Source organism: Miscanthus floridulus, chromosome 1, assembly GCF_019320115.1.
Source record: "Miscanthus floridulus cultivar M001 chromosome 1, ASM1932011v1, whole genome shotgun sequence".
Classification (NCBI taxonomy): domain Eukaryota; kingdom Viridiplantae; phylum Streptophyta; class Magnoliopsida; order Poales; family Poaceae; genus Miscanthus; species Miscanthus floridulus.
The window spans coordinates 86069976-86086156 of NC_089580.1; the positions used below are offsets into that span (position 1 = coordinate 86069976).

The 16181-nt window shown below is 47.6% G+C and overlaps 1 protein-coding gene across 1 annotated transcript; it reads left to right on the forward strand.

Annotated features, from left to right (window-relative positions):
- The first annotated feature begins 1287 nt into the window (after positions 1 to 1287).
- On the forward strand, positions 1288 to 6705 carry LOC136537106 (probable 3-ketoacyl-CoA synthase 20). The gene is made up of 2 exons (XM_066529186.1): positions 1288 to 2134; positions 5507 to 6705. Exons 1-2 carry the CDS (start codon positions 1421 to 1423, stop codon positions 6335 to 6337), a joined length of 1545 nt encoding a protein of 514 aa, XP_066385283.1. The 5' UTR covers positions 1288 to 1420; the 3' UTR covers positions 6338 to 6705.
- Positions 6706 to 16181: the final 9476 nt, after the last annotated feature.

Consider the following 16181-nt stretch of genomic DNA (forward strand, 5'->3'; position numbering starts at 1 on the left):
CTCACTTTTAGTCCCTAAAATGCCAAACACATGGACTAAAATTTAGACTAAAGGGTTTAATCCTATAGTCCATGAGGGGTGACTAAACTGGACTAAAGTGTTCTAGAGATAATCCTGCCCCTCGTTACTCCACATCCCACCCATGGCCAGCAGCTGTAATATCTTCATCTCAACGGGGTAATATTGTTTTTATACAACTGCATTAATGAACTTTAGTCCCTGAAACCAAACAGAATCCGAACTAAACTTTAGTCCAGGGACTAAACTTTAGTCCGTAGACTAAACTTTAGTTCGCAGACTAAATGAATCAAACAGACCCTAAAGGAAACAAACAGGCCCTTAATACGAGAAAAATATTATTCCAACTTATAATCTACGATCATATACGATCAAACGAACAGTTGACCTACCAGCTGCGGTGATAACGTGGTCCTACAAATTATCAGCATGTTCGTTTGTTGGTTTCAGTCAGCCAAAATCAACCAGCCAACAGTGTTTTTCTCTCATAAAGGCAGTCCCAATGCTAGAAACTACGTATAGTTTCTATACCTATTAATTTTCATAGACACTATGTATAGAAACCATGGTTCCAATGGATAGTTTCTACAGAACAACTTTTTATCCAATCACATACACTCTCTCTTCGTTCGCTATCAATCACATCCCTTCGTGTATTGGTTCTCATGTAGATATGGTTTCTAACTTAGACCCAGTTTCTATGATTTTTGTTCTCTCTCTTCAATAACTACCTTGCCACATCAGCAAAATGCTTAGGTGGCAGTACAATTAACGCCCATAGAAACTATAATGGTTTCTGCATTGGGAGTGCCCTAATATACCAGCACCAGTCAACTCAAACTAGCCCAAAAACCAACCAGCAAACAAGGCGTATGTGACCCGGGAGAGAACAAGAATTGAATTCCAGTCCCCTACTTTTGCACTGAACAATGAATGAATTCACTGCCACCTACTAGGCTACTGCTCCGTAGAGTACTCACCTTCATCTCTCCCTCCTTGCAACTGCAATACCAGCGCAATACACATCACACATGGTATGGGGTAGTGGGTGCTCAAGGTACACACATGGCTTGCCAATGGCGCTGCATGCTCTCTGCTGTTCATGGCTACGTACAGTACATGCATCGCCGCAGTTATTGCGCTGGCAGCTTGGCAATGCCCCTCCCCCTCTCCCTGACTGCGGCGGCCCGGCACATCACCTACCAGCTGCTGCTTGCCATTAACCCCTCCGTCCATCATCCCTATAAATCCGCTCTCCGCTATTCCTCGCACTCCTCCAGCGACCATCCAGATCGATCGCGCGCCATTGCTTGCCACCAAGCTGCTAGTCTCCAGTCCTTCCTTGGCTTGGAGTATATACACAGCACAAGCTAGCTAGCTAGTAATCGCAACAATATATACAATGGGTAGGGAGGTGTTCGGTGGTGCGCCAACGACGACGACGACGCAGGCCAACAAGGTGGCGGCGATGAGCCGCCGCGTCATCCCGCTCCTCCTCCTTGCCGTCGTCGTCTTTCTGGCCCCGCGGCTGTCGTCGAAGCTGCCGGCCAGCCTCCTGCTCCTGAAGGAGAAGCTGGGTCTGAGCCCTGCGGCGGTGGCGGTGGCGTGCTGGGCGACCGCGGCCGCGGCGTGGGCATACGCGGTGTCCCGCCCCCGCCCGGTCTACCTGGTGGACCTGTCCGGGTACGTGGCGGGGGCGCCGCACGAGGCGTCCCGCGCCAAGACGATCGCGCACTTCGGGCGGTGCGGGCGGTTCACCGACGAGAGCATGGCGTTCCAGAAGCGGATGCTGGAGCGGTCGGGGCTCGGGGAGCGGACCCACTTCCCGGAGTCGCTCATCCGCGTGCCCGTCGACATGTGCCTCCGCACGGCGCGGGAGGAGTCGCACGCCGTCATCTTCGGCGTCGTCGACGACCTCCTCCGCCGTGCGGGCGTGGCCCCCGCCGAAGTCGGCGTGCTCATCTTCAACTCGAGCCTGCTCAGCCCGACGCCGTCGTTCACGTCGCTCATCGTCAACCGCTACGGGATGCGGCACGACGTCGTCAGCCACAACCTCAGCGGGATGGGGTGCAGCGCAGGCATCATCGCCATCGACCTCGCCAAGCGACTGCTCCAGGTACGATACGACTACTATATACCACTATACTATGACAGTCAATATGCATGCATGACAGTGTCAGTAGCTAGCTAGCATAGTACAGTACGGTCCATGCATGCATTTTTTTTTTTGAAAACATCGTGCATGCATCCACCCGATTCTTGCACGACAACCGAGGCCGGCATAAGTGTTGTGCCAATGAATCACCAGCTTGGACGTACGGCTAGGAATTAATCGGACGCAATAAACTCTCATATCCTATCATGTCAGGTTGGTGTTGTTGTACCAGCAATAACTCTCGCACTCCATTTAGATTTTCGGAATCTGGAGTATTAATTAATAATAATCATGCTCTTGAATCTCGATGAAGATTGACCTACCAAGGTCATGTTCGTTTCCTTATAATTCATTTTTTTTAACTTGTTTTTTCAACTAAAACAATGTTTTTTTTCATAATAAATTAGTTAGAACAATATTTCAGCTTTTCAGCGAGACGGACGGGGCCTAAATCATTAGCAGGCAGTACGAAATTACCATAAAGGAAAAGAAGGCTAACTATACCTACTGCATCACGTGCTTTAGTTTATCATACGTCAATTATTACTGCATGTGTATGAGACCTTCAGGCACTGCTCAAGTTATGCACAGTGATTTCGTCGCGCTTAATGAGTAGTAGTACTAATATTCTGCTTTCCAGGCTGGTTTTGCAGATAATTTATGTGTGCACATGGTTGCCAAGTACATATATTATTTAACCCTATTTTCCCAAGAATTGAACACACATGCATGCATCTTCGTATTATATACTCCCTCTGTTCCTTAATATAAGCCATATAGATTTCTAAATTTTTTTTTAAAATATAGGTACGTATCAGCTTCCACATCGATTAGTTTGGAAACCTTCCCACCGTACGTAGCACATGCCCCAACCAATCCCTTAGATTTAGAAGCAATCTGATTGGGAGAGAGAAGATAGCCTGATTTTTATTTTTTTTCCTCAGTCTCACATCATTTCTCAAGCTGTGCGTTAATATTAGTGCTAAAAACTATATGGCTTATATTAATGAACGGAGGGAGTATTTAAAAAAAAAACTAGCTATGTTCTTGATATTCACTTGAGGAATTTGAAGTCGAATCTGGAGGAATTTTACGAGAGAAATCTTCTATAAACAGTAAAATTCAATCGGGAACGGTACTTCCTCCGTACTATAGTGTTTTGGCATCCTGATGACCGATGGATCGCTGTCGGGTCCTTTACTTCTTCTGAACCCACAATTTAATAGGGTAGCTGACAACGATCATGCCAATAAAGGCAGTAACATGAGAGCAGAGACAAGAGCAACAACGCGTGTCCCTTCAGCGTTCCTCCCTTCAGTTCTTGCCCTACTCACTTGCATTATGCATGCATCTGGTGGCACAATTGGCACTTGGGAAACTAGTTCCAATTCCTGTTTATTTTCATATATTACACTGCTAGTTGCCTAGTTGGGGGTGGTCTTTCGTCTCGTTCGTTTGGGTTGTTTAGCTTATAAGTCATGGTTAAAAGTACTATTGGCTGGTTTGGTGTGAAGAAAAAATACTATTTATTGGCTGATAAACCATGACTTATAAATCAAATACGATCAACCGAACATGCTGTTTATCTTGTTACATGCTCCCCCGCCGGGTCACAAGAAATTGATGTTCTGCATTTAAAAAAGAAAAAAGAATTTGGTCGCCCACGCAGTCTCTTCAAAACATGACTTTGACCACTACTTTTTTGTAACTTATTTATAACGCACAGCAAGCGAACATTATTATGAATCTATTTGTTCACACAAATCCATTGTATCAATTCTAAATATAAAAAATTAACATACGTTGGAACTTTAGCATGATTGACATCAACAACCCAAAACGTCATTTGGTGAGTACTAGTATATGTGTAATAGTAGTACTAGCAAATTAAATGACTTGTGTCGATCTAAATAAAATAACCTCAGTTGTGTCGATTGGTTCACTCGATCGTAGTAATTCCACCGTTCTGTATGATTATTGTTTGGGGATTCATAGGGTTCGATATGGGCTATATATGTATAAAACTTTGATCGCTACTTCTTCGTTCTAATTTATAGAACGTTTTGGCATTTATAGATACACAATTTTATATTACGTATCAAGATATATCGCATGTCTAGTTGCATAGCAATTAAAGCGTAGAAAATCCAAAACGATCTATAATTCGAGACAGAGGGTGATACCTTTTTATTTATTAATAAAATCACTAAAAATTAAGAGATCACTGTATCATGAAAACTTGCGCACAGGTACTACGTACTCGTATCCAAAAGTTATCATCTGCAGCGGTCATACGTGGAGGTTTTTTATTTTTTTTATAACCACACGCGTTATAGAAACGTACGTGAAAGGTTAACATTTCACAGCGTGAAAGTTCAGAAGTGAAAATACCTATTTGCGGCTCCATGCATGTGAGTGGGGTCAATATAATTGGTACTCTCCAGAATGAGCACACGTACGTAAGATTAACGTACAGCACATACATGATACATGTGTGTTTTGTAACGGAGGGCACATATGCAGGGAGTTTTCACACAGCCATGTGCCGGTGGCGGTGCCCTGTCCTACTCCTTATTACTCCAGCATATGGCTGCACATCACGTACAGAGACCATTTTAGTTTTTACAGCTTATGGAGATTGGCCGGTCTGGGATTAGCTTGCATTGCATTGCCAGTAGAAAATGTGCTAGTAATTACAGTAACTGCCAGCGTGGTTCGGTCGTCCATGCATGCTAGTGGTGCCAGTATGTAGTACAGTAACTATACGATAATGAATGTGCCCGCCCTTAATTACGGGCCGCTAGCTAAGCTAGGAGCGTCGTCTGCACCAACGGCAGAAGGAGGCCTGGTCAAAACGGAACCATGCATTGCATGCGAATGTCAAGTCTCGAAATGGTCCCCTCTCTATCCCACGCACACCCATCGTCGTCGCAGCGACGACAGCAATAACTACTACTCCTACTGCTTCAGCATGCAGCACTGCCTGGTTCTTTCTAGCTGCTGCTGCCCCCGGGCCCAGGCCCCAGCTCTCCGTCCTGTACTACTAGGGTTCTTAATAAAAAATCGATCAGTCACCGGTGCGGTGCGGTGCAGTGCAGTGCATGCATGCATCTGTGCAATATATGACAAGCTCTGCAGCGGGAGTAATTGGTAGTCTGACAAGGGACAGGCCCTCATGTGTGCGGTTCTGCTCGACTGCGCATGATATGTACAGCAGCTCAGCTGTGCTGGGGCCATTTGACCACGGTCATTCTGGCTAATCCCCCTTCGTTACAAAATAATTACGTACAAATCTTGTTTCCCCCATATGTATGTGTGCATGCATGAATGCAGGTGCACCGGGACACGTACGCGCTGGTGGTGAGCACGGAGAACATCACCCTCAACGCCTACATGGGCAACAACCGCCCCATGCTGGTGACCAACACGCTCTTCCGCGTGGGCGGCGCCGCCATCCTGCTCTCCAACCTCCGCGCCGACCGCCGCCGCGCCAAGTACCAGCTCATCCACACCGTGCGCACCCACCGGGGCGCGCACGACCAGAGCTTCGGCTGCGTCACGCAGGAGGAGGACGACGCCGGGTGCGTCGGCGTCTCCCTCTCCAAGGAGCTCATGGTGGTGGCGGGGGAGGCCCTGCGCACCAACATCACCACGCTAGGCCCGCTCGTCCTGCCCATGTCCGAGCAGCTCCGGTTCCTCGCCACCGTCGTCCTCAACCGCGTCTTCCGCGCCAACGTGCGCGCCTACCTGCCCGACTTCAAGCTCGCCTTCGACCACTTCTGCATCCACGCGGGCGGGCGCGGCGTGCTGGACGAGCTGGAGCGCAGCCTCAAGCTCAGCGCCTGGCACATGGAGCCCTCCAGGATGACGCTCTGCCGCTTCGGCAACACCTCCAGCAGCTCGCTCTGGTACGAGCTCGCCTACTGCGAGGCCAAGGGGCGGATCCGGAAGGGGGACCGGGTCTGGCAGATCGCCTTCGGATCAGGCTTCAAGTGCAACAGCGCCGTCTGGAAGGCGCTCCGGACGGTCGACGGCGGCGAGGAGGGAAACCCGTGGACGCCGGAGGTCGACGTGCTCCCCATCCACGTGCCCAAGGTGTCGCCCATCGACGAGACCACCTACAGGTTCCCTGACGGCGCCACCTACAAGGTCTCTCTTGGTTAAAAAAAATATATATTACATGATTGATTTCTCATCATCATGTAGTAACTTAATCGATCAAGATAATTATTTTAAGAAGAAGAAGCAGCGCAGCGCACCGTTATTAATTATTATTGCCAGGCTTGATGATGGTGACAGCTGGGCCTTTTTAGCTACTAGCACGGGCGGAGCCACGTTGGGGCCATCCTGGGCTCCGGCCCCTCTTGTCATTGGTAATTTTTCAAATGATGGCTATGACTTTGTGAAACTGCATGCATATTACTTGCTGCACAATTATTTTCTTACACTTGATTCTATAGCTGAGCAACAGAGCCAACATGACAGCGTGAAAAAGTTATCTAGCTTCTGACGCCGATGTCTTAGCCAAAGAAACACAGAGAAATTTTAGGCTGATCTGCTATGGAGAGCTTGATCCGCCCCCCCCCCCCCCCCCCCCCCCCCCCCCCCGTCCTTTCAGCTCTGGCTCCGCCACGGGCTACTAGGGCTTGATTTCGTTACTGTTTGCCATGATTTGCATCATGTGTACGTAATTAACGTAATTAAGGCTCTATATGAACTCGAGCCAAGAATTATTGATTTCGTCCATCCATCTTCTTTTTGTTCTTTGGTGATTGTTGAATTGGGAGATGCATACGCACATGCACTTAAAGGACATGTGGTCCTAGCTATTGTAAGGCCATTGAACTATATAGAAGGAAATATTAATGCAATGCAAGGCAATACACAGCTTGGATTTTGTCTGTCATATTTGATTTTTGAAGTATTCACCTTAATTCTGAAGGCACACCAGAAAACTAATTCCTAAAAACACAAATAATATCCTACTGTTGATTTTGTTGACTCAATCATTGCTGGTAACAATAGCTAGGTATTAGATCTTATTTGACTAAATTATCCAACTCTCTCCTTATAAAACAATCATTTGTGCCGATTATACAACTATAGAGAATAATATAATAAAGTTCTAAGGCCCCCGTTTGGAACGTGTTTTAATTTCCACGGCGGCGGCTAAGGTAACCACAAACTCATATAATCCCACCAAACACCTCGCAGTTCTTGCCACCGCCAGATTGAACTAGCAAGCATATTTTACATAGCATGGTTCTCTCGCGCACACGGCACCATGCGATCCCAAACTAAGCCTAAATCTACATATATATATATATATATATATATATATATATATATATATATATATATATATATATATATATATATATATATATATATATAACACCCTAAGTATATCATCTCTACAATTATCGACAGTAAAACAATACGCCAAGTATGCCCTTGTAGGTGCTTCTAATTCAGCCAATTTTTTGTTATTATTATTACTGTTTAGAAAAACTAATTCAAAGTATATATTATGTGCATAATGTCACCGTGCATATTATATGCATGCATGCATATACAGGAGCAAATGGCTATTTCCATGGCTAATAGGCCAGGCAACCTTGTGCTCGTGCTGCTGGACCAAGCTCGCGCTGCCACACGTTCAGATAGTACAACTTGTACTACCAGATTTAAGGAATAAAAAAAAAATCACGCTGCGCTAGGGTCCAGGCGAGCCAGCATCCTGGCCTCTTGGGTCTAGGCCCGGGTGAGCGCACGCCCTGCCCGGTGAGCTCGATGTCAGCCCATGCGTGCACGGTGCGCCGAGCAGTGAGAAATTTTTTATTTTTATAATCCTTTTTATTTAAAACAAATTTTAATTCTATTCCTGGCTTGTCTTTAATTTCGTTGTGCCAAACTCTCTAGGGTGACAAATACACATTGCCACGCCAAACTCTCTGGCGCGACAGAGGTGCCAGCGTGGCGGGCGGTATGCCGGCTTGCTGACCGGCTGACGTGTCCCCCTACTGCGCCACCGCGTCCAGCGTGACAGCCGCCGCGCCATCCCGCCTGGCACGATAAGTGTGGATACAGAGACACGCACAACTCTTCTTCCTACACCTCCATTTCCCCCTTCCCCTCCCTTCTCAAACCTCGATTTCCCATACTCAAATTGAAGGAAGATGGAGGGACCTCTCCTACAGAATATATGCGCTAGTTGTACTTTCACATTTCAAAATCTTTTAATGTATATTGGATTATGTGGGGTATAATGTTACACCAATTTCTAAATCTCTAGGTATTTGATGTTGCCATAGTCACGAATTAGAAAACATTAGATTCATGTATGGAAACTTCAATTTTATTGCTGATAATGTATGATGCAATGTATATGGATAAGATTATAATTTTTTTTATTCCTTAGTTGCAATGTAGATTAGTGTTGGTAGTCAATAATAGTGCATTTGGGCCCAAGAGCGACCGGTGGCGGGTGCTGGCGGCGAACGGTCGTGCGGCTGGAGGACAAAAAGAGAAGGGAGAGGAAGAAGGAAGCCGTGTGTGGCTCTATATGTGCCTATCGACTAAATCTGCTCGACAGTCCACTGAGGGGTATACCCACGATGGTAGATTTATCGTAGAGGTGAGCGAGATGGTGACAAGACACGAGATTTAGACAGGTTCAGACCATCAGCTTGACGTAATACCCTAATCCGGTGTCCCATCGGTTTGTATTGGCTATTGTATATGATTGCATGTGTTTTGAGGGGGTCCCCTACCTACCTTATATAGCCCGGGGGTAGGGTTACATACTGATCAGGTCTACAACTAATCGGGTAACGAATATGATTTACCTAGAATATTACATTTGGCATATCCTAACAGATTCTATGCTATCTTCAGGATGTCGCCGAGGTGTCTTGCGGCGTGCACCGAGCTGTGTCGTGAACCGCAAGTCATCATCTTATGGGCTGGACCGTCCCTTGCGGTGTGGCCCATGTAGTCCGCCGTGGGTACATGGGGTCAGACCCCCCACATCTAGTCCCCGAGCACCTTGTATCTGCTTGGTGATGCCATCTTGATCAAGTCTGAGCAGCTTGCTGCGAAGCCGATCAACTCCACTGATGACCCGAGCGGTGAAAAGGAAGCCGACCAGGTTTAACTGGTGACTTGGGCAGTGAAAAAAACACGCCGACCAGTTCAACTGGCCTGCCGACCTGCAAGGGTGGCTGCCGACCAGTGTAACCAGCCAACGGATCTCGGACTCAGCCAAGTGAGGCTCACCAATAGGATGTAAGGAGCTCATTAGAAATTTTTGAGAAATCTTGGTCGATGAAAAGGAAGTCGACGTGATCATCAGAGCTGAGCGGAGGTAGTAAGCGACAGTCTTGACGCAGTCACAACACCATGAAGAAGAAGCAATACGTGCACCACAAGGTGCATTATACACAATGTAGTCCTTGAGTCTGCTAGAAGATGAAGAATAAATCTTGTTGTAGGATCAAAGAAAAATATGTAGTCCCTAGCGTAGTTGAGAAAGCAACCAAGTCCCCGGCGTTGCCGAAGAATCAAGGGATCAAGAAACCAGTATATTCATCGCAAGGTAAAGTGTGCACACTTAGTCCTCGAGCCTACTAAAAGATGAGAAAAAAAATCTTATAGCAGAATAAAGAAAAAATGTTGCTTGAAATTCCCAAAGATATCCATGAAACAACGTTGTTGCGCTTAACTCCACTTGGTGGCCCACGTGCTACGTGGCTTTAGTTGTAGATCCACTAGGCCCATCTAATGGCCTAAGAAAGCAAGCGCGGAGATTTCAGGAGTGAACGCGGCGCGGGGGCGCAATTTCCCCAAAACCCTAGAAGTCGAAGAGTTGGGGTCAAACCGTTATAAATCCGCCGCAGCTTCGGGGCGCACTCCCCATTTCTCCACCCGTCTCATCATCTTCCTCGTGCTTGTGCTCGCTCACCTACAACCACTCCACCATTAGAGCAGCTCTAAGCGCAAAGCAACCTTCGCTCCCCAGATCCGCTCGATGGCGTCGAAGAGAAACCGCGGGGGCTCAGAGAAGGCGGTGTGCAAGATGAATCATGACAAAGAGTGGGTGTGATCCATCAGCAATGATACGACGCTCAACAATTTGGTGGTGCACGGGGTCCTGCCCGACAGGGCGACAGTGGGATGACGCTCGGCGGCCGGTGAGAACTTTCCCACACCCCATTCTGACAAACTGGTTGTTTTTCGTGGATTACTTCTTCCATGGATTTGGCATCCCCATTCATCCTTTCCTCCATGGACTAATTGACTACTATGGTGTCAGTCTCTGTAATCTCAGCCTGAACTCTATCCTTCATGTTGCTATCTTTATCAATCTCTATGAGTCATATCTGGGAATCCTTATCCACTTTGACCAATTCTGTCATTTCTTCTGCCTCAAAATCAGGGGGAGCCAGATCTAGGGTGGTTGGCTGTGCCAATCTGCAGCTATAGGATGGGATGGTGAGTCAGTATATCGCCGTCCTGCTTGACACAAATGTGAAGTACTAGGCCTATAGATGGTTCTACATTAGGCAGGTGTAGCCGTATGTGCGATGCAACATTGATCAGGTTTAGGTGAGCAACCCCAAGTGGTCAGAGAGGCCCAATTCCAATGGAATGGAGCAAGTGAGGGAGCTCCTAAAGTTGATAAATCGCAAGAGGTTGGATGGAGTCATAGTGGTGATGAATTTCACCTTTTGGTGGATCTAGCCCTGTAAAGAGAGGGTGCATCTTGGATATGAATTCCGAGGGGAAACCGACGGGACCTACGAGGTGCCCGAGGAGATCGATCGGAATGAAGTCAAGCGGTGCATCACGATGTTGTTCAACCTCGCGGTAATGATCAGTAGAGGGCATTCAACGTCACGAGCCTTTCCCTAGTGATAAGAGTTTGCTTGCATCATATACTTGATCTTTATCTTTATGCAATGTACTCATTTGTGTTCTTGAAGATTCATGTGTAGGACCGGGTGGTGTACTTCTCGGCGGTGCAGTCCCCATCATCAGTCCAGCTCGGGGACTAGCAAGGAGAGGTCAGATGGCCCTAGCGATGGAGATAAAGATGCGTGGACTGCCTATGTTCGTGAGAAACTTTGGGGAAACGGCCAACACAAGATGAGCTATCCCCAAAGAGGAGGAAAACATCAGGCTCCTCCCATCATGAGGAGGGACCTATGAGCTTTGGGGCTACCACATAGCCCTAGAGGTGGCAAATGGTTCTATCGGACTCGTCTGACGACGATGAGGCAGCGGTTCTTCCTCCTATGAGCGCTAAGATGCTTCCGCTAGCTACACCGGTTGGAGCAAAGACGCGGGAGAGGCGCCAACCATGGGAGGACACGGTCATAGTCCCCGAGACTGCTCTGACGACCCCAACGGTGGCAGCTAGGGATGTTGATCAAGTCCCCGAGCCTGCCCAGGTGACTCTGGCTGTGGCAGCTGAGGCCAACGGCCGGAGGAATGCTAAGACGTCGACCAGCTCTACTACTGGTCAGGGTGGATCCAGATGGGCGTGCCACTTTAAGACAGCTCGGCGAGAATCAGAGTTGTAAGTTTTCCTTCTTTTGTGTTGCTTCGATAGATTGATGCTGTTGTTTGACAAATCTATTTCCTTGTCTTAGCATGGAGATGACTAAAGAGCTACATTCATCGGTTGCCGAGGACGGGTAGCATAGAGCAGAAATGGGAGTTCCTAACACCGTATAGGGACGAGAAGGATCAGATCCGATCATCCCTGCTATGGAGGAACTGCCAACTAGTAGATCAACCTCTCCCGATGGTGGCATGCATGATGAGGGTGATTCTAGAGATGCATCAGGTGGTTAAGAGGTGTGAGCCACGGCAGATGTGCCAATTAGTTCTGCTAGAGTGGGAGCGGAGACCGCGGTGCCTGCGGTCGTAAAGCATGCGACACCCATGGCATCGCAGGCGATGGAGATAGGCCCTAGAGATCCTGTCCAAGCACAGCAGCTTCTGAGGAGGTCTTGTCCGAGGATAGCTACTGTACAAGTTGAAGAAATACCATGGGAGCCCGCCTGACCTCCGTAAGTCTTCCGGATAGTTGTGCAGCGTGGCGACGAATTCGACATGCTGGAAGAGGAGGAAGCAACCACGAAGGTGAAGAGGCTGAGGGCTAACCTATCAGTGATGATAGGTTAGATTGAGGTAAGTTGATAGCTATCTTGTTGCTTCCTCCTTCTTTAGGTGTGGTTGTTGACCAATTGCTTCTACAGGGTGTGATGAAGGCGTCTGAGCAGCGCTAGCGACAATTGGACGAGATGGCTCCTATTCTCGAGGAAAACAAGAAGCTACAGTCATCGGTGAAGGACCTCAAGGTGAGGCTGACCCAAACACACCATCAAGAGGAGGACTTGGAGGTGAAGCCATGGAGAAGGAGCTCCAATTGCTAGAGGTGGAGAACTGGTCACTGGCCGAGCGGCTTAGCTGTAGTGCCGACCAGCAGAGGGGTAAGACCATCAGCATTGTCCTATGGGTGTTTGATAGCATGACTTGCTTACCCATCTTTTCTTATGTAGGTCTGGAGACAGAGCTCAGCCTTTCCCGCGAGGCCATCGCCCAACTCTAGAAGGAGGAGGCAGAGGAGAAAACCGATAGGGTCACGAGGGATCTTGAAGGTGAGGGTATCTTCTATAGAAATCATTCTCGTAATGCTAGGAACATGTATAACATGTCACACCTTGTTTTAGAATATTGGTACAATGCCCAGGTGCAGTTCAAGGTCTTTGGGGACTAGGTGAAGGACCAAGATGACAAGCTAGAGGCATTGATAGTGGGGATCAAACCTGTGCTTGACTGTGTCAGCTTCGAGTCATCTGAGGATCCACGCGGCTGCCCAGCGACCTACCCCCAACCGATCTTAGATTGGTGCTAGAGGGCCTAGGCAGACTTCAAGGCATTCACATGTAGCACAGCCCAAGGAGCCATCATCCATGCGCTCGTGGTGCTACGGTCACATTATCCTTCGATGAAACCCAAAGTGATAATGACCGGTGTGGGGGTATGGCCTCCGGTATCTATAAGACAAGACATGGGCTGCACCATCAGAGGTGGCCCAGCCCATAAGATCAAGGCATGTGGCGCATGTCACTGATCGACGTGCGCCGCAAGGCTACAAGAAGATGTGATTTATTCGATATTGTATAATACCAAATATAATACTTTTCTTGTAACTCTACCCCTCCAGAGCATATAAGGAGGGACAGGGGTCCCCTAGTGGACATCCCCATATGGATCTTAGGCTCAGCCTAAGGCATCTGATCACACGCAAGATCATACGAAGCCAATACAAACCAACAGACCACAGGAGTAGGGTATTACGTTGCGCTGGCGGCCCGAACCTGTCTAACACTTGTGTCTCTGTTGCCTTCTTGTTCTCAATTACACGCATCTCTGTCGATCAATCTACCTTTATGGGATACCCCTCGGAGGACTACCGATGATATTCTATCGATAGTTGGTATGCTAGGTAGGGGTGTGCATGTTGTTTCGATGATGAACAAGATGGTACATTTTGTAAGCTCTTTGTCCTCCTCAAAGCCTGACTAGATCTTTATGGTCAGATCGATCTCCTAGGTCATCAATGCTGACGGAGATGGAGAGATCATTGATTCGGTGCAGATCAATTCTGCATCGACCACACCCACACATGCAACAGCAGATCCAATCTTAGAACCGCTTCTGAGGTCATCTTCACCAATGATTCATCACCCGCTCCCCCGCTATTTGAGGAAGCAGATCGACAACGATGATCTAATCGCATCCATCGATTAGGTTGGCCAGAAGCTCATCGACTGCCTCTCCCTCACAGAATTGGCTCTGACCACTCTGGTTTAGCATCGACCACCCTTTGATTCCAATTTATCGATGGCTGATAAGGAAACTCCAGGGGTTACGGCCACCATCCATTAGGATGCCCTAAGGGACAAATTCGTTGACCAGATTGGAGACATCTATCCTCTCGCCGACCATTAATATAAGGACAACATCACCTGGACTACTTACTCTGACCACCTACCGTGTCACAATGATGATCGCCCCAAAGAACGGCGTCGTGACAACCGCAACCGCCGCCATGACGACAATTCGAAAAGCTCGAGGGCCGGGCAATTTCTTCAATGCTTACTAGATAACGCCATACGCTACCGACCAGACGTTCTGTCTAAAGCTAAGTCATACTTTAATATTCTTCTAAAAATTCTCCAATCCTCATATATCCCCATGATGTTTCTCCAAGCTGTTTTCTCCATGTTTGTTCTCCAAATAATTTTCTTTCATGTATACCATCTTAAAGATGACATACAACTAAGTCTAAGGCAAATCCCTGAACAGTCATGTTGACGCTCTGATGTCCCTAGAGATAGCCCTGTCTCTGGCTCCTCCCTACACATGCACGAGCGTCTGCTCTCTGCGTTATGGGTGGTTGGTAGCGGCTCCTTAGCAACGTTTTGTTCTTCCTACGCGCACATTGGCCCCACGCTCTATGTTATGGTTAACAAGCTAGCTAGGGCTGGAGACTCGGCTACACACTAACTGGTCAGACGGTTTATATAAAATATAAACACATCTTCAGAATAACACTAAGTGTTCACACCAACTGATCGCCTAGCTACATACGCTATTTCATCACTGTTGCTGATTCTTCTTCAGAGTTCATATATTCTATTTTTACATCATGTACTACCCATTCTACACATTTGTTTCACAAGGGCATGGATCGGTCAATGAGCTTATGCTCAGGGACTGGATAAGATGATCATCGTCTAGGTGGTCGGACCACCTATCGGACGGATTTCACCGCCACCCAACTGGTCGGACTGCTCGGCACTCACTCCTGCTCGGCGTTCACTTCACCGCCAACTAGTTGGTTGGACTGCTCATCGCATGGACTTCATCGTTAGCTACGCTGGGACTCCTCGGTGCTCAGATTCTTCGTGCAAGCGTCACCAGCTAAGTCGGGGACTCATCGGTGCACGGATTCTTTGTGCTAGCATCACCAGCTAAGCTGGGGACTCCCTTGGTGGTTGGATTTTGCTACGTCTCACTAGTGTGCTATCAAGCTGCTCCATGTTGTTCGGATCAGGGTGCTGATCTTGGGTAGTAATTCTGGGGCCTTCATACATGCATGTCAGATGACGTCGGCAAGCTTTCAGACTTCTTTTCTTTAACCCTGCTACAAGATTCATTCTTCATCTTCTAGCAGGCTCGGGGACTAAGTGGCTACACTTCACCTAGCGGTGAATGTAGTGCTTATTTCTTGATTTACCCTCCTTATTGATGGAGTCTAAGTGGCTACACTTCTCCTAAGTGGAAGAATTTTCAAATTTCATCTTGAGCCCCTTACATCCTTCTTATGTCTCTGTTGCCTTCTTGTTCTTGATTACACGCATCTCTTCTGATCAATCTACCATCGTGGGATACCTGTTGGAGGACTACCGACAATATTCTATCGACAACCGGTTATGCCCAAGGGACGAGTGCGGCGAAGATCATAAAGCTAGAGGACGAAGCAGAGGAAGCGGTGGTGAAGCTTGCTAGAGACATCGACCTATTCAGCGGTCTTGTCCAGTAGATTAGGAAAAAACTTATGTTGAAATGTTTTGTAAACTTGTTTAGCAGCTTTGTTGAACACTGAGTGTTGTTTCAGAGTTACGCTTAGTTCATATGTTAAATATGATTTAGTTGTTTTCTAGTTAGTTTTATACCACATCACTAGCCTTGGCTAGCCTTCAAGCTCTATAGCATAGAGTGGCTGGCACCCATGTACGCGTAAGAGAAGAAAGCATCGCCAAGGAGCCGCTTCTAAACGGTCCATAGCATAGAGCATGGCTCATGCATGCGTAGGAGGAAGCCAAGATCAAGGCTGCTTCTGGATGGCATGTGTAAAAACATGGCTGGTCGGCACGTGGAGTGGAGTGTATGTTGGCGATGATACGCATGTAGAGTTGGCGAATAGCAT

Coding starts and splice junctions, on each gene's coding strand:
- LOC136537106 (XM_066529186.1), top strand. CDS start 1,421: ATGGGTAGGGAGGTGTTCGGTGGTGCGCCAACGACGACGACGACGCAG. Junction 2,135..5,506: donor TCGCCAAGCGACTGCTCCAG/GTACGATACGAC, acceptor GCATGAATGCAG/GTGCACCGGGACACGTACGC.